Consider the following 18,064-nt stretch of genomic DNA (forward strand, 5'->3'; position numbering starts at 1 on the left):
GCAGGGCTTGCAGAATCAAACTCAAAAGAAAATCAGCAAGTCTCTTTATTTTCCTTATGGGATTCACAGTCCAGCAGTTTCAACACAAAAATAAAGCAGGCATCCAAAAACACAATCCCCTTTGTTTCTCCTCTCAGGGCACTAGCACAACAGGGGTAAACCTTACTCCACTCCACTGTTTCCAGAACTCAGTTTGTTCCACCTTAAGCAGTCTACAGCCCCGTGCTATCCTTCTCCCCCTCCCCTTTGAAAGAGGGGAAGAATGTCCGTGAAGGGCAATCAAAAAAAAAAAAAAACACAAGAAAAAGAAAGAAACTGCTCCCGGTTTCTTCCTGGTGCTTTTGGCAAACAGTCCCCAATAACCAGTTCCTCATAAACCACTTCTTCAGGCGTGATCAAACACTTTCCCACAACCAGCTTCCTCCCGCTGTGAACAGCTCACACAGGGAGAGTCAATAATCCCTCTTCAAATAGCACCTTTAACACACAGTTCATAACAGCCTGAACTTGCTTTGGGAAGAAAAAAGATCCCACCCTTTCTGGGGTCACTCTCTCAATACACTGACCCTCCTCCCTCATGACCCTTTCTCTTTCCCCTTGCAACCCAGCTGCCATACCACGAGTTCACCTGCTTTTTCAGCTTTTCCCTAAGGCATGAGCCCAGGCTGTGAGGTCCATTGGCTCCTCTGGGTTCTCCTCTCTCCCCCTCTCCTCAGCCTCTTGCCATTCCATGGGTTCCTCGTCCCACCCACTTTTCAGCTGTTCCTCGTTCACCTGATTACCCTCCAGGGGCCCCTACCTTGCCTTGTCAGAGTTCTCCCCTGTGACCTGCTGGGGAAGGTAATCTCTATACCAGGGCTTGCGCCGGGGCAGCTGGGTAGTGTAGTCTTTTTCTTTCCTCCATTTTTCAGGGGGCACTAACCTTTCTCTTCTCTCTCTCTGGGGAAGTAGTAAAGGCAAGGCTCTGTTCTGTCTCCTTTTGCTCTTGAGCCTCCTCACTCCTTCCCCTTCCACCCCTTCACATTCCCTCCCCCCCCTTAAGCGACTACCCCTCTCCTGAACCCTAGGCTCCGTATCCTCCTCTCCGATTCGGGATAGAGCATCGACATTGCTCAGGGCACTGCCAGGCCGATGCTCCACCGAATAACGGAATGGCTGCAGAGCCAGATACCATCTCATGAGGCGGGCATTATTGTTCTTCATCTGATTAAGCCATTTGAGGGGCGCATGATCTGTTACCAGCCTAAACTCCCTCCCCTCCAAATACACCTGACAGGCCTGGACTGCCCATCTGATGGCCAAACACTCCTTTTAAATCGTGGAGTAGTGGATTTCATGTGGGAAGAGCTTCCTACTCAAGTACAGTACTGGATGCTCTTCCCCCTCATGCTCCTGGGACAACACCGCTCTTAGCCCTACCCCTGAAACGTCCGTCTGCAGGATAAAGTTTTTTCTAAAATCTACGGCCTTCAACACAGGTTCCTGACAGAGGGCCCTCTGGAGGGTTTCTATCGCCCGGGCCCCTTCCTCCTCCCACTTTAACTAATTGGGTTTATTTCCCTTCAGCATGTCAGTAAGGGGTGCGGACAGGGTAGAGAAATGGGGGATAAACTGGCGATAATATCCGATAAGTCCCAAGAACCCCCTTAACTGTTTCTTTGTGCTAGGCCGGGGAAACTCCTGGACGCTCTGGACCTTGTCAATAATCGGCCGTACTTCGCCTTGCCCTACCATATAACCCAGGTATTTCACCCTCCTTTGGGCAAAGTGGCATTTCTCCGGATTAAGGGTTAGCCCAGCCTCCCGGAAGGAACTAAGCACCGCTCGGACCCGGGCCACGTGGGTAGGCCAGTCCCTGCTGTGAATGACCACATCGTCCATGTATGCGGCAGCATAGCTTTGATGTGGTCGCAGCACCCTATCCAGAAGGCGTTGGAAGCTAGCCGATGCCGAGTTCAACCCAAAAGGCAACCGCTTAAATTGGTACAGCCCCTGGGGCGTCCGGAAGGCCGTCTTAGGATGGGCCTCCTCTGACAGGGGGATTTGCCAATAACCTTTGGTCAAGTCCAGCGTGGTGAGAAACTGGGTCGTTCCCAGCCTATCTAGCAGTTCATCAATATGGGGCATGGGGTAGGCATCGGTCTGCGCAATGGTGTTCAGCTGCCGAAAATCAATGCAGAACCGCCATGACCCATCTGGTTTAGGCATCATCACCACCGGACTTGACCAGGGGCTATTAGACTCCTCGATCACCCCAAAGCCTAGCATCTCCTGAACCCTGCCGCATGACCTCCTTCCTTTTTTGGGGTGACAGCCTATAAGGCCTCTGTCTAACTACCTTCCCCTCCTCTGTGACAATCTCGTGTTGCAACACGTGCGTTTTCCTGGGACAGGGTGTAATGACATCTTTAAACTCCTCCAGGAGCTTTTGCATTTCCTTCTTCTGGGCACCACTTAACTGGACGTTAATGTCTGGTAACCCGGGTTTGAAAATCTCATCTATCTGGGGCCCCAGGTCCTCCTCTGCCTCCTCTTTAGTCAGAGCCTGAAACCCTTCCCTTTCGATCCAGGGCTTCATCAAATTAACATGAAAGGTCTGCCTCTTCCCAGACCCCCGGGCTACTTCGTACGTCAGAGGGCCCAGTCTCCTATGCACCACCCAGGGTCCCCTCCACCTGCTTTCAAACTTATGCGGAGCTTCCGATACTAATATGAGGACTTTATCTCCCTCTTGAAACTCCCTCTCCTGAGTTCCCTGATCGTAGTACTCCTTTTGTCTCTCCTGACTCTGTCTAAGCTGCTCCTGAGAATATTCCCTTAGTTGTTCGAGCCTCCCTCTCAAGTCCTGCAGGAAGGATCCTACCGATTCCTCCTCTGTCTCTGGGGCCACCCACTGCTCCTTTAGAATATCTAGGATCCCCCTTGGTGGTCTGCCGAACAAGAGCGCTACCCCCAAGGAGGACTGAATGGACTCCCGGCAGGCATACAGCACAAAGGGGAGCAGCTGATCCCAGTTCTCTAACTCGGTCCCCAGTCCTCTCTTCAGCATCCCCTTAAGGGTTCGGTTAAATCTCTCCACCATCCCATTTGTTTGGGGGTGGTAGGCTGAAGTTCTCACATGGTGTATCTGAAATGCCTCCCACACCCGTTGTAATGTTCGGGACATGAAGTTAGATCCTCGGTCTGTCAGCACCTCCCTGGGAAACCCCACCTCACAAAAAAGTTTAATTATTTCGGCCGCTATCACCTTAGCCGAGATATTCCTTAGGGGAATGGCCCAAGGGAATCGCATAGCGACATTCATTACTACCATTACATATTTGTGGCCCCTTTTGACTTGGTAACTGGGCCGATTATGTCCATAGCTATACGCGTTAGGGGCTGACCCACTCGGGGCAGAGAACACAAGGGAGCCCGGGGGGGGGGGGGGAGAGGCGATCGGCCACCTTCTGGCAATTCGGACAGGATTTACAGTACCCTTCCACCTCCTTGTACACCCCGGGCCAATAGTATCTCTCCAGCACCTGCTCCAATATGGCTTCTGTCCCCTTATGCCCTCCCAGGGGATGATTGTGGGCCTGAACGCTCGGGGTACCACCAATTGCTTCACTCCTTCGGGATTCTCCCAGGTGGGCCTCATCCTATACAGCACCCCTTCTTCTACTACAAATCTTGGGACCTGGCTACCCTCCTCCCTACTGGCACCTTCCCAAGCATATTCTAGAGTAGGGTCCGACTCCTGTTCCCTAGGGAAGTGGGGGAACTGCTTTGAGTCGGCCTACTTCCTGGGGTATATAAGCTTCCCTCTCACCCTGGTCAAAGGCCTCTCTCCGTTCCCTTTTCTCCGTCCTTCTGTCTGCCCTCGCCTTGCGAGTCTTCTCGGGCTCACCCACCACCTCACCTTGAAAAGGGAAAATTTTATCCAAATTGGGCTCGGATGCCTGGCGCTCCTGGGCCTGTGCTCGAGTGGTCACCATAACCCTCTTCCTCTCTATACATTCTGCGAATGGCGGCCAATCCCTGCCCAAAATCAACTCTTGGGGCAATCTGGGCAAAACCGCTACGGCTAGCTTTATCTTCCCTGTGGGGCCCCGAATGCTCACCCGGTGCAGACCATACTGGGTACTAGCCCCATGAATGCACTGAATCACTGCCTGCCCATCATAAGTCCCCCAGGTCCTGCATCCCGGTCCTCCTTATCTTTTCCCACAGGGTCCTTGCCATCATTGACTGATCTGCCCTGGAGTCCAATAGAGCCTTTACCGGAATGCCCTCCACCTCTACCTCCTGGGTATAACTAGATTGGGCACTAGGGGAGACCCGGGAGATCCACCCCGCTCGACCAGGACACTTACTTTGGAAATGCCCCCTCCCTCCACACCGGTAGCAGAGGCGCTCTTGGGACATCCCTGCCCCCTTCGTGTCCCTTCCCTGAGGTTGGCCCTTAGAACGTGGGAAGACGGGCCCAAGGCGCCCCATACCCCCCTTTGGAATCGGGGACGGCAGCCCCAGCCCCTCGGGAGAGCTGCCCTTTGCTTCCCCTCCCTTCTGGTCTTTCCCCACCTTACCCCACTGTTGGGCTTCATACAGCACTCTAGGCTCCCCACAGCTTCTTCTAAGGTACGACACCCCCTCCGTACCACCAATACCCTTACCTCCTCGGGTAAGGCTTGTAGGAATTGCTCCAGCACTAGCTCCTGCAGAATATCCTCCATAGTACGTCCTTCAGGCTCTAGCCACTTCTTTGCTATGTCCATCAATTTAGTGGCTAGGCCCTTAGGAGATTCCCCTTTTCCGCATGCCAGAGCCCTAAATTGCCTACGATAGGCCTGAGCACTAAGCCCATACCTATCTCTGATGGCCTCTTTCACTTTCCTTTAATCCCCAGCCTCCAGGGGCGATAGTCTGCGGAAAGCAGCTAGTGCCTCCCCTGATAGAGAGGGGGCTAAACGAATGGCCCATTGTTCCTGAGGCCACTTAGCTGCCACCGCACCCTCTCAAAACCACACAGAAAGTCATCCACATTGTCCTTTTCTGACAGTTTACCCCAGGTGAGCCAGTTCAGTGGATAAGGTCCTACCATACTCGTTCCCTCCACGGTCAAGTCCCGGTCTCTTATCCCACTCACGGCTCCCTGGGCGTGGGCTTCCCTCTGCAGGAACTCCAGGAACATGTCCAGTACCTGCTGCTGCTGGGCTCGATTAGCCGCCAGGGAATCCCCGATCATCTTTTCCGCCAATTCGTGCTGCTTTTGGAATTGCAGGGTCATCCAGGCGAAAACCTCCTTAGGATCCATCACTTGTGCTGCTGCCATCACCGGAAGCAGAGACGAGTCTGCGCTGCTCTCATCGTTGGCCCCCTCGACGGGCTTCTGGCTCCCTGCGGGTCCGCCTTCCTTCTGCGTGGACGTCCGGTGTGATCCAACCACTGCCACCACTTGTGAAAGATCCGTCCCTCCCTTCGGGGTCCGCGGAATCTTGCCTCTGCCGGCTACAAACCAGGATTCATGTCCCAACCTCTTAGCCCACTGTAGTCCACAAGGCAGGGCTTGCAGAATCAAACTCAAAAGAAAATCAGCAAGTCTCTTTATTTTCCTTATGGGATTCACAGTCCAGCAGTTTCAACACAAAGATAAAGCAGGCATCCAAAAACACAATCCCCTTTGTTTCTCCTCTCAGGGCACCAGCACAACAGGGGTAAACCCCACTCCACGCCACTGTTTCCAGAACTCAGTTTGTTCCACCTTAAGCAGTCTACAGCCCCGTGCTATCCTTCTCCCCCTCCCCTTTGAAAGAGGGGAAGAATGTCCGTGAAGGGCAATCCAAAAAAAACACAAGAAAAAGAGAGAAACTGCTCCCGGTTTCTTCCTGGTGCTTTTGGCAAACAGTCCCCAATAACCAGTTCCTCATAAACCACTTCTTCAGGCGTGATCAGACACTTTCCCACAACCAGCTTCCTCCCGCTGTGAACAGCTCACACAGGGAGAGTCAATAATCCCTCTTCAAATAGCACCTTTATCACACAGTTCATAACAGCCTGAACTTGCTTTGGGAAGAAAAAAGATCCCACCCTTTCTTGGGTCACTCTCTCAATACACTGACCCTCCTCCCTCATGACCCTTTCTCTTTCCCCTTGCAACCCAGCTGCCATACCACGAGTTCACCTGCTTTTTCAGCTTTTTCCCTAAGGCATGAGCCCAGGCTGTGAGGTCCATCGGCTCCTCTGGGTTCTCCTCTCGCTCCCTCTCCTCAGCCTCTTGCCATTCCATGGGTTCCTCGTCCCACCCACTTTTCAGCTGTTCCTCGTTCACCTGATTACCCTCCAGGGGCCCCTCCCTTGCCTTGTCAGAGTTCTCCCCTGTGACCTGCTGGGGAAGGTAATCTCTATACCAGGGCTTGCGCCGGGGCTGCTGGGTAGTGTAGTCTTTTTCTTTCCTCCATTTTTCAGGGGGCACTAACCTTTCTCTTCTCTCTCTCTCTGGGGAAGTACTAAAGGCAAGGCTCTGTTCTGTCTCCTTTTGCTCTTGAGCCTCCTCACTCCTTCCCCTTCCACTTCCATCTGCTCCACCCCATCACACCGTATAAGTCTGCCCAGCACTATCCCCACCTCCCAACCATCAGCCCCGCCTCCCACTACCGGCTTCTTTCATAGAGTCCGGTTTGATTCCTTTGGAGGAGATTTGTCATTCAGCCGCATGGGCTTCAGTCCATACCTTCTCTAAACATTACAGATTGGATGTTATGGCTTTCCAGGATGCATCCTTTGGAGTTTCGGTCCTGGCTACTGAAATTACTATGTCTCACCCTACTTGAGGACTGCTTTGGTACATTTCATGAGTCTCTGGATTGATCTGTGGTATGCTATAATTAGTCCTTACCTCAAAATTCTCTTTCCATTAGTCCCAACAGACCATTCCAGAGGCCCACTCTTATGGTTGGTACAGCGTTTTTTGGTTTTCCTGGTTGCTTTGCTCTCTGTTAGCAGATTAGTGTCCTTTGTTTGGTTTGCCTACAAAATATAAGTTTAAAAGGAAAGGAAATGTCCCGGTTGGGTGTTTTAGGCATTACCTCCTGCATTAGTGGTTGATGTGCCTTTACAGTCTTCGGGAAGGCAGGAGAGATCTTTGTCTATGGATTTCTGGTTTCTTCTACTGCTATGGTATCAACAATACAGAGGTGATGGCAGCTGTTTAGGGTCACATGCACCAAACCTCTGAGGTTCTCTCTATCTCCACCTGCTGGCAGAGGGACATAACCCACAAGTCTTTGGATTGATCTTTTGGGACTAATTGAAAGAAAATTATCAGGTAAGGACTAAAAAGCATATCCACATCTGATGTGTCATAGAAAAAAAATGTTGAAAGGATAACCGACTAAATAGTTTGACCCTCCATCTTAGTCAGGCACGTAGGATGTGTGCACACAACCACTCAGTTACAAAAATCCTTGTATAGAGTGAAGAAGTCACTAAAGGCACGGTGCTCCATGATTCTACATGCCAAACTGGCCACTACCAAAAGCAGTGGAGTTGTACAAATGCTTGAGCACATTCTTGGATTGAGTTGTATGATGACTGAAACACGGAGGGAGGGAGGGGACGACCCTGAAACATGGAGGGTCAACTGAGCATGAGACATGGCTGGACATCAAAAACCTCCAACAGGGATTGGACTGTACACCACAGCCACTTTTACGTCACTTTATCGACTGGGACCCCAGCAAGACAAACGTCACTCATGACTGCAACAATCACTCCATAAGATAAGTAGAGAGTTCATTCTAAGTTTAAATCAACAATGTTTCCTTCTCCATATAAAGAATAAATCGGGAGGGGACGACCCTGGAACTCGGAGGGAGGGAGGGAGGGCGGGCCCAGGAGGAAAGGAGGGACGTCCGAAGACTCTGCGAAGAGGCGATCAGCTGTTCTTCTTGCCCGTGCAGCGCCTTCACACAGAGATGAGAGGTGCTGCGCGGGCCCGGAAAGGAGGGGGGGAGCGGCAGCGACGACCTCAGGGGGGGCGGAGGATGGGGGGGGCGGAGGATGGCGGGAGGCAGAACTAGGGAGGAAGGGAGGGGGGGCCGGGGCAGCCTAAAGCTGTGACTTTAATGCAGGGGGGAGCGGGGAGCAGCGGCGACCTTGGGCGGGGGGGGGGGGCAAGGCTGTCCATAAAGGACGCTCCTGACGAGCGCCTTTGCCCCCTTCCGATCCTTTTTTTTTTTTTACATTTGGATTTTAATGCAGGGAGAGCGGGGAGCAGCGGCGACCTCTGGCGTCAATAAAGGATGCTCCTGACGAGCGTTTTTGCCCCCTTCGCGATTTTTTTTTGTTTTTACATTTAAGTTTTAGCCAGGCAGCCACAACGAGAGGTACAGACCTCTCGTTAGCTTTCCCGTAGTTTTCCATCGTTAGGGCAAGCGGAAAACTTTAGTGCATCTCATTTCAATAGGGTTTCTACACAATTTGCTCATCTGCATTCCATTTTCGTTTGCTGCTACCGTCGTCAGAAATTGGGCTTTAATGCATGCCAGGGTAGGAAAACTGGTCGTTAAAGGCTCGTTAAAGCCTCGTTTAGTGTATCTTGCCCTAAGTCAGTTCTGGAGTAAAGTTCCCTTGCCATACTTTGTCAGTTGACATTAGCTAATTTATGAGGATTTGTCACGCTGTCTCCAGAACACTGCTACAACAAGTAAGTAGTCTTTTGTGGATGTGTTTGCCCAGAGAAACAAATTATCCTTCTCATGCTTTACATGGTCAGATTTAATGTTTTGCAAAGATCAGTTAATGTTCTTGTATGAATAGGCAGCGCTACAAATATTACAATGGGCCTTAGAAACCAGTCCATCTACTATAGGTTAAACAGAACAGGTGGAACTGTGATGGATCTGTACGCACACTATGCAAATAGAATACTGCAGCTCGGTCTCATGCAAAACAGAGATCGTCACTAAATAAAGAACAAGGGAACAAAATTATAAATATAAATATGAAGATAAAAATTGAACTTGGAACCCCAAGAAGTAAGACTTGCTGGGCACTGCAATAATGAAGAAATAGAAATGTATTTCTTCTTGTACTGAGCACAATAAAACATTCGTAATGCACATTTACCAAAGCTGACATTCCAGTTAATAAATTAAAAATAAAACACTTTTTCTATTTTTGTTATCTGGATGTTTGATTTTTAAATGATGTTGGTCCTAGCTTCTCTTTTTTCTGTTTTCCTATCTTCTGCTAAGTCTTTCCAGTGGTTGCTGCCCATTTGTCAATTTTCCTCTCTCCTCTTGTTTTGTTCCATTCTCTCATTACATCTGTCTTTGACATATTGATCTTTCCCTTTTAGTTCATTCTCCCTTTTCTTTTCTGCCTCTCCCCCTCCCCTCTCAAGTTTCACCCTCTTTCTCACCCTCCTGTTCTCCATCTCTTCCTCCTTACTTTTCATTTACTTAAAAACTTTCCATTTCCGTTTCTCACCATTTGTTCTCCTGTTTTCCCTGCCTCGCTCTATCCTCAGCCTCTTATTTCCTTTTATCTTTCATTTAGTCCCCATTAACACATTTTTATCCTTTGTATTCAGTATCCTCATGTTATTTATCTCCTTGACAAACCCCCAATGGCATCTTTTGCCACTTCCACATTGTTCCACCATTCCTAATATCTACTCTCCCTTTCCCACCTTCTACCCTGGTATGCTAGCATATTCTCTCTCCCCTCCAGCCCTTGTACCTGATACCTTCCTGTCCTTTCCCCTCCATCCTCTAGCATCTACCTGTCTCATTTCCCCTCCCCCCCATAACCTAGCTTATTTTCCTTTTTCCTCGTTCCCTGCTCCTGTGATCCAACATCTCTCTCTCTCCCTGCCCTCATCTACTGTTCGGCATCTCTTTCTCCACTCTTCTGACTGTTTTCTGGCATTCCCCCTCCCCCAGTCTGCCTTAAAACTTGTAGAGGTTGCCAGCAGTAGCAGCAGTGATACTACATACAGTCCTAGAGCCTGTCCCTTGCCAAGTACCACTTCCTCTGATGGCATGTTTATATGGTGGGATGCTTCAGAGGGAAATCTCCAAGCCTGCCTGTAAGCAGCTCATTCAAATTACTGCCGCTACTAGTGATCTTTAGAAGTAAAGACAAGTTTTAAGGTAGGATTTGTGGAGAGGGGGAATTGCCAGACTGTGGATGGAGAGATGCCAGACCACAGATGGGTGGTGTACATGGAGGGAGGAGTATGCTGGACTGCAGATGGGGAGGGGGGAAGTGGAAAGAGAAATGCTAGAGGGTGGGGAGGATGGTGGAGGGTGAGATGCTGGACCATGGAGGGCATGCTGTAACTGCAGAGGGGGGAGAGTGATAGAGAGGGAGGGATGCTTGACTGTGGAGGGTATACTCCCAAATGTATGTAAAGAGGGGTGCTCAGCATGTGAGAGCAGCTAAATGCATGTGTTGCACAACTAAAGCTTGCAACTTGGTGCCTCTGAAATAACTGCTGCTAACCAGGGCTATACTCAAATTTTGAATGGCATTATCTTGACTGACCTGGCTCTATCTGGGTAGGCCTAGAGCAGTTTGAGGGCAAAGCTGGAAGTTATCCGGCTACTGCCGATATTCAGCACCAGTACCTGGTTAACAGTCCAGTTAAGTTGGGGACAGCATAATAGCTGTGGAAGTTTTGAAGTCATGGAAAGTTGAAAGGAGAGAATCTTGGAGAAGGTTTATTCAGTCATAATAGGTAGGGTGTATATTGTTTTAAAGAAGAATCTGCTGCTGTTGACATTTTAATAACATATACAAAGATAGTAGTTGACTCATGAGTAGTCTTATTATGGAAATAATGTTTTGCTTGTTGGCTTTTGCACATTAGAGTTATCCTCCTTTTAATTTTTCTTTTTTTTTTTTTCTTTTTTTATTACAGCCACCTGAGAGACAGATTGTGGTTGGAATATGTTCCATGGCCAAAAAGTCAAAATCCAAACCAATGAAGGAGATTCTGGAACGTCTTTCTATGTTCAAGTACATCACAGTAATTATTTTTGAGGAGGATTTCATTTTGAATGAGCCGGTTGAGAAGTGGCCTTTGTGTGATTGCCTAATTTCTTTTCATTCCAAAGGTAATAATTTGAATACCTCCTGTGTTCTGAGCAATATTTTGCAATAATGTCTTACATGGTTTTTGTTTGGTGGGGGGGGGGGGGGGGGGGGTGGAAGCTCCTGGATGCTATAGGATTGCAGTAGTCCTACATGACCAGAACTGAATAATATAATATTAAGCCTATATGTTTTTACTGTTAATATATTAAAAGAAAACTGTGTCCCCAGTGTAATTTCATTGTTGGATAGCTCCTTATTAAAAAAGGGTGTGCTGAGCCATTCCTGTGTTTGCTCACACTGCATGCTTTATTTTTCTGTGTTCTTAAGTATTTAAATAGTATGCTTGCAAGGGAATAGCTCTTGCAGGCTTTCGGTTCATTAATACATTTTTTTTAAAAATACCTCCAGTTCTCTGAACAATGTGCCATGCATATGCAGGACTTCCCACTCAACATTGTCACATAGGACCACATCAGTTCCAGTTTGTCCAGTGAAGCCAATTTGACATGACTTTTGTTTTCCTTGGCTTTATTTAATGCTTTATTCCTTGTCACCTGCAGCAGATGAATCCAGGAACTGGTGGGTTATGTCCGTCTACCAGCAGGTGGAGATAGAGATAAAGAAAACTGAAGGCAGTGATGCCAGACGGCCAGCCCCTTTCTCAGTTACTATATCTCCATCTCCAGCAGGTGGTGGACGGCTTCTCTCCAGCTCCTGGATCCAAGGCTCCTGAGGGTGCTCCTGGGCCGGTGGCCAGTTTGAGCCGGGGGTGTCTGATTGAAGGTGTCAACTTTGGGAGCATACCCAGGCTCTGGGTCTCTGCTTCACCCCAAATTTCCTCTTAACAGGCTTTCTGCTGCTCTCTTCCCTTTTTTTTTTCCTACCTCCTCACTTAATAAAAAAAGAGAACCATAAGTTTTACTTTAAAAAAAACAACAACCCAGAAGTAATCTGTAAGCGAAGGGAAATTTTTTTTGTGAGAGCAGTGCTGTGTTACTGCCTGTCTGAGTCCTGCCTGGCTTCGGAGTCAGAGCGTTCCTCCTCGACTCTTCCTGTACAGATCCCACGCTTCTCTCTGCAGCGGGTAAGTGCCGGTTTGATTTTTCCCTTACGGGCGGATCAGATGGCAGCAGAGGCTGTGAAGCGATGTTCCCGATGTGGGAAACAGCAGTCGGTGGCGGGTCTCTGCAGCACTGGATGCGCTGACATGGCTGGGATAGAGGGGCCTTTACCTCCCCCCGAGGGTGCGCTTTCCCTGCCTGAGCCTCACGATCCGCTCACTATTTCGCGAACCACCACGGAGGCGGCTCTGGTGGCGGTTTCAGAGAACATTGTTTCTCCTTTTTTTAGGAGAACCTTTAGGGGCGCCTGGAACTTCTGCCTTTGGTTCGGGAGGCATGGCTCTCTGCTTCAGGGGAATGTTTTTCTCCCAAATTTGTTTTACTGCTGAATCAGGCTTATCTGCTGGTGGACCTTCCCTCCTGCCACACCTTCTGTATTTGAGGCTCCTGGGGGGTCTGGGGGTAGCCAGGGGATTTTGGGATTATCTCCAGATGAAATCTCCTCCCTTAAGAAATGGAGGATTTCTTTGGGGTCTGAGGAGGGGTCCTTAGTGCCATTGCCTGCAGCCCCGTCCTTTGGGGCTATTTCTGAGCAGACGGGGCTTGATGAGGTGGAAGAGAGTGTCCTTCCTGACCAGGCAGAGGACTCTTCGGCTGTACGGATTTTCAATAAGGAGGAATTGTCCTCCTTTATTTCTCAGGCATTAGAGGCCTTGAATATTGAGGACCCAGAGGGGGCTGCCTTGCAGGCGGTTAACCCCAAAGTGGCCAGTACCAGATGTCCTTCGAAGGCCTTTCCTGTGCACAAAGCTATGGAAGAGTTAATTTCAGCTCAGTGGGCAGACCCTGATGGAGTTCTGAAAGTGGCCAGAGCTATGTCCTGGCTGTATCCAGTTTCGGCGGACCTGGCGGAGCAGTTTGCTCTTCCTAAGGTGGATGCTTTAGTGGCAGCTGTCACTAAGAAAACTACTCTTCTAGTGGAAGGTGGTGTGTTGCTCAAGGATATACAGGACAGACGTCTAGAATCCTCTTTGAAACATGCCTTTGAGGTGGCCTCTTTGACTCTTCAGGCTTCTGTTTGTAGTTCGTATGCGGCTAGGGCCTGTCTCAGTTGGCTGCATTCGCTTATAGATTCTGACCTGGAGTTGGATCTGACAGGTGCTCCGCAGTTGTCTCAGATGGACATAGGCCTCGCGTATTTGGCGGATGCCCTGTATGATTTGGTTTGCGCTTCGGCCAAGCTCATGGCCCTGGCTGTTTCCTCCAGATGCCTTTTGTGTCTTCGTCATTGGGCTGCAGATATAGCCTCTAAGCAGCGGCTCATTAAGTTGCCTTTCCGAGGGAAGTTGCTTTTCGGTGAGGACTTGGAGAAGATTGTTAAAGATTTGGGGGATTCCAAATCTCAGTGCCTCCCGGAAGATTATTATTATTATTTATTGCATTTGTATCCCACATTATCCCACCTCTTTGCAGGCTCAATGTGGCTTACAATTTGTCGTGGATACTGGAAATAGAAGAGAATATACATTTGGCTTTACAGAGGGTTTTGGGTTACATGGTGGTGAAATACATGGTTGTATTAAAGCAAAAGACATTATAAACCCAAGCCTAATTTTAGGCAGGGATCTTCGAAATCTCTTTTTCGAGAGGCACGACGGTATCGTCCAGGATGTTCTACCGGTGCCTTTCAGCGTTCTTCCTTTCGCAACGACAAGTGTCTGACCAGAGCTCCTGCTCGTCAGGGAGCGGCTTCTTGAGCCCTCCCCCCCCCCCCCCAATGATGGGGCATAGGCCCACTCTGTAGGCGAGCAGATCGGAGGTCAGCTCTCACTATTTCTCCCAGAGTAGGCCAAAATACCTTCAGACCAATGGGTCCTCGATGTGGTGCGGGAGGGCTACAAGTTAGAATTCTTCTTTTCCATCACAGACTTTTTTTCTGGAGTCCTGCTGTATCACGCATCCAAACAATGCTTACAAGACCTTCTGCGGATAGGAACAATTGTGCCTGTTTCCTCTCTCGAGCTGCACACAGGCCATTATTTCATCTTCTTTATGGTTCCAAAGAAAGGAGGGGCCTTTCGGCCTATTCTCGATCTAAGGAAAGTGAACAAGTTTTTACGAGTTTGCCACTTCCGCATGGAGTCATTGCAGGCAGTTATTGCTGCAGGTCAGCCGGCCGAGTTTTTGACCGCTCTCGATCTGCGGGAGGCTTACTTACATATTCCCATTTGGCAGCCTCATCAGCGATTTCTCAGATTTGCTGTTTTGGGTCAGCACTTCCAGTTTCGAGTCCTTCCCTTTGGAATGGCCACAGCCCCATGCACCTTCTCCAAGGTCATGGTGGTGGTGGCAGCCTTTTGAAGGGATTCGAGTGCATCCCTATCTCGACGACTGGCTAATTTGGGCAAATACAGCGGAAGACAGTCGGATGGTCACCGACCGGGTGATTGCATTCCTGCAATCCTTAGGTTGGGTCATCAACAGGGACAAGAGTCCTATCATTCCTACTCAGAGTCTGGAGTACCTCGGAGTGCAGTTCGATACAAAGCAGGGGAAGGTGTTTCTGCCCAATGGTCGGCGAATCAAGTTGCTTTCCCAAGTCAGGTCCTTGATGAGTCATTGCTCTCCTTGAGTGTGGGACTATGTTCAGCTCCTCAGTTCCATGGCAGCCACCTTGGAAGTCACCCCGTGGGCAAGGGCTCACATGCAACCTCTTCAGATCTTCCTGTTGAGCAGATGGTCGCCGGTTTCTCTGGATTATCAGCGGCGTCTCTCTTGGTCAAGCCGGGCCAAGGACAGTCTAGTGTGGTGGCTTCATCCTTCCAGTTTGCAGAAGGGCATGCCAATTGCTTCTCCCAATTGGGTGGTGGTTGTGACGGATGCCAGTCTTTCGGGGTGGGGAGCCCATTGTCTTGATCGAGTAGCCCAGGGATCTTGGACCCTGCTCGAAGCGACTTGACCGATAAATCATCTAGAGTTGAGAGCAATCGTGAATACGTTGAGGAGTTTTCAAGATCTTCTGCAAGGTCAAGCGGTTCGAGTATTTTCAGACAACACTATGACAGTGGCCTACATCAATTGACCGGGGGGCACGCGCAGTCTTCCCCTGGCAGAAGAGGCGTCCCAACTGCTAGCGTGGGTGGAAGCTCATGTTCTTTGTCTGTCAGCAGCGCACATTGCGGGTCAAGACAATATTCAAGCGGTCTTTCTCAGCCGGAATCATTTGGATGCTGCGGAACGGACACTGTCAGACTCGCCATTTCGTCTGATCTGTCAGCATTGGGGAACGCCAGTGATGGATCTCATGGCCACGGCACACAATGCCAAAGTTTCCCAGTTCTTCAGCCTCAAAAGAAAACCCAGAATCGCAGGGCTAGACGCCCTTCTTCAACCCTGGCCGGAGGGGAAGCTGTTGTATGTCTTCCCACCGTGGCCTCTGATAGGATTCTGTTCTGCATAGGACTTCATCGGGGGTCGGTCATTCTAGTAGTACCGGTATTGTGGATCTGATTCGGGTGCTCAAGGATCCTCCTTTGCGGCTACTGGTGAATCTGGATCTTCTACATCAAGGACCAATCCAGATGGAAAATCCCTCCCGCTTTGGTCTTACGGCCTGGTTATTAAGAGGTGACAGTTGAGGAAGAAGAGATTTTTCAGAACCAGTCATTACCACTCTTTTGAGGGCACGGAAATGGTCCACATCGACAATTTATGCTCAAGTGTGGAAGGCTTTTTCGGTGTGGTGTGGTCAGCGTGCCGAGTTGCCCTTTTGGACGTCCATTTCAGTGATCTTGGCATTCCTTTAGGAGGGACTTCAAAAGGGATTGGTATATAATTCCCTTTGAGTTCAGGTTGCTGCTCTGGCCTGTTTTCGAGGGCGACTGGCTGGTTCTCTGGCAGCTCACCCCAATGTGGCTCGTTTTCTCCGCGGAGCTCTTCGTCTCCGGCCTCCCATGCAGCATCCGTGTCCTTCTTGGTATCTGAACCTAGTGCTTCTTGCTCCGCCATTCGAGTCCTTGAGCAAGGTCTCTGAAAAGGATCTTACACTTAAAACAGTGTTTTTGGTGGCCGTGACTTTGGCTCAAAGGATTTTGGAAATTCTGGCTTTGTCTTGCCGAGATCCTTTTTTACAGTATTCTGAGGCCGGGGTTTCTATTCGGACGGTGCCGTCGTTTTTGCCGAAGGTAATCTCGGCCTTTCATCTCAATCAGACTCTTTATCTTCCTTTGTTTCGAAGAGAGGATGATCCGGAAGATTTTGCGTTACTTCGTTTTTTGGATGCGCGGAGTGCGCTCTTCAGGTATCTGCAGGTGTCTAATGAATTTTGTCGTTTAGATCATCTCTTTATGCTCTTTGCTGGGGCAAGGAGGGGTGAGGCGGCCTCTAAGGCTTCCATTGCTCGGTGGATTAAGGAAGCTATTGTGTCGGCGTATATTTTACATGGGCAGTTGCCTCCGGCGGCCCTGAAGTCCCATTCTACTCGGGCACAGGCAACCTCTTGGGCAGAGACGTCTGTTTTATCTCTGGATGAGATCTGTCGTGCGGCTACTTGGGCGTCCCATCATACTTTCGCAAAGCATTACAGATTGGATGTAGCTGCTCGAGAAGATGCGCAATTTGGGGCGGAAGTGTTGGCGTGGGGAGCGTTGGCTTCCCACCCTACTTAGGGATTGCTTTGGTACATCCCACCAGTTCCTGGATTCATCTGCTGCAGGTGACAAGGCAGGTAAAATTATGTCTTACCTGATAATTTTCTTTCCTTTAACCGCAGCAGATGAATCCAGGATCCCTCCCTAGCTTAGCCGACTGTGTTTGTTTTCTGCGTGAATAGATGCATTTTTCATTCCATGTTCGTTCTTGTTGTTTTCTTCTTGCCTTGGTTACTGCTTATGAATGACATATACTAACTGAGAAAGGGGCTGGCCGTCTGGCATCACTGCCTTCAGTTTTGTTCATCTCTATCTCCACTTGCTAGTAGCCGGACATAACCCACCAGTTCCTGGATTCATCTGCTGTGGCTAAAGGAAAGAAAATTATCAGGTAAGACATAATTTTACCTTGGTGTGTTCTGTGCGTTTGGTCAATTTGTTTTCTGCTTTTCTTCTTAAAGAGCCCTTAGGGCTTTACTTATTTTTTTTTCATTCTTTAACCAGTGGCAGTTGGAAAGATTTATAAAAAATACAGTGTGTGTGTGTGTGTGTGTGTGTGTGTGTGGGGGGGGTTATGAATATCTGTCTAGGGGCAAAATAACTCCCAAAATTTAACAGACTAGGATGAAACTTGGTAGGGGGAAAGTTAGTGAAAAGACACAGAATGAGAGAATGGACCAGATCAGATTGGAGGTTCTAGAGAAATAAGCCAACCCCCTCCATTAAAAAAAAAGCTTTATGCTTTTTCTAAGGGAGAAACAGTTTCAGCTTCTGCAGCACAAATTTAGCAAAACACATCAATTAGGGACTTGTTCTTTCAAACTGCCTCCCCCCCCCAAAAAAAAAACAACAACAAAAAAAACTTGTGAATGTACAGCAGTCCCACCATCCTCAAAGTGCCTTAATTTTAATCTGAAACTACCCCCTTCAACTACCTTGAACCCCCCCCCCATAAAATACTACCCCTATAACTCTCCTGCCACCACCCAAACTATCCTCTACCTCAACACCCTACAACCTGCATCCACCTCTAGAACTACTCTCCTCCTGTGTAATTACCAAGCCCATGTACAATTACCCCTTCCCCCCCACCAGTGCAACTACTCCCAGCCATCCATACTCACATCACAAGCATAGAACCCCCCCTCCCACATAACACCTGTAGGGATTGTAAATAATTATATGATGTATTTTAAATTGAATCTATATTTAATTTTCTTTACTATTGTTAATTGTACTGTGAAAACTACTGTTTAAATCTGTTTTCGTAGT

At 49.1% G+C, this 18,064-nt stretch overlaps 1 protein-coding gene across 8 annotated transcripts in view; it reads left to right on the forward strand.

The window, feature by feature from the left end:
• The window catches only part of PPIP5K2 (diphosphoinositol pentakisphosphate kinase 2), a 397,208-nt gene that overhangs the window by 20,049 nt on the left and 359,095 nt on the right, over positions 1 to 18,064 (forward strand). For all 8 annotated transcript variants that reach the window (XM_030193432.1, XM_030193434.1, XM_030193437.1 and 5 more), the window contains one exon: positions 10,907 to 11,102. In XM_030193432.1, coding sequence (XP_030049292.1) covers positions 10,907 to 11,102 — 196 coding nt within the window. The remainder of the gene's footprint in view (positions 1 to 10,906; positions 11,103 to 18,064) is intronic.

Source organism: Microcaecilia unicolor, chromosome 2 (genome assembly GCF_901765095.1).
Source record: "Microcaecilia unicolor chromosome 2, aMicUni1.1, whole genome shotgun sequence".
Taxonomy (NCBI): Eukaryota; Metazoa; Chordata; class Amphibia; order Gymnophiona; family Siphonopidae; genus Microcaecilia; species Microcaecilia unicolor.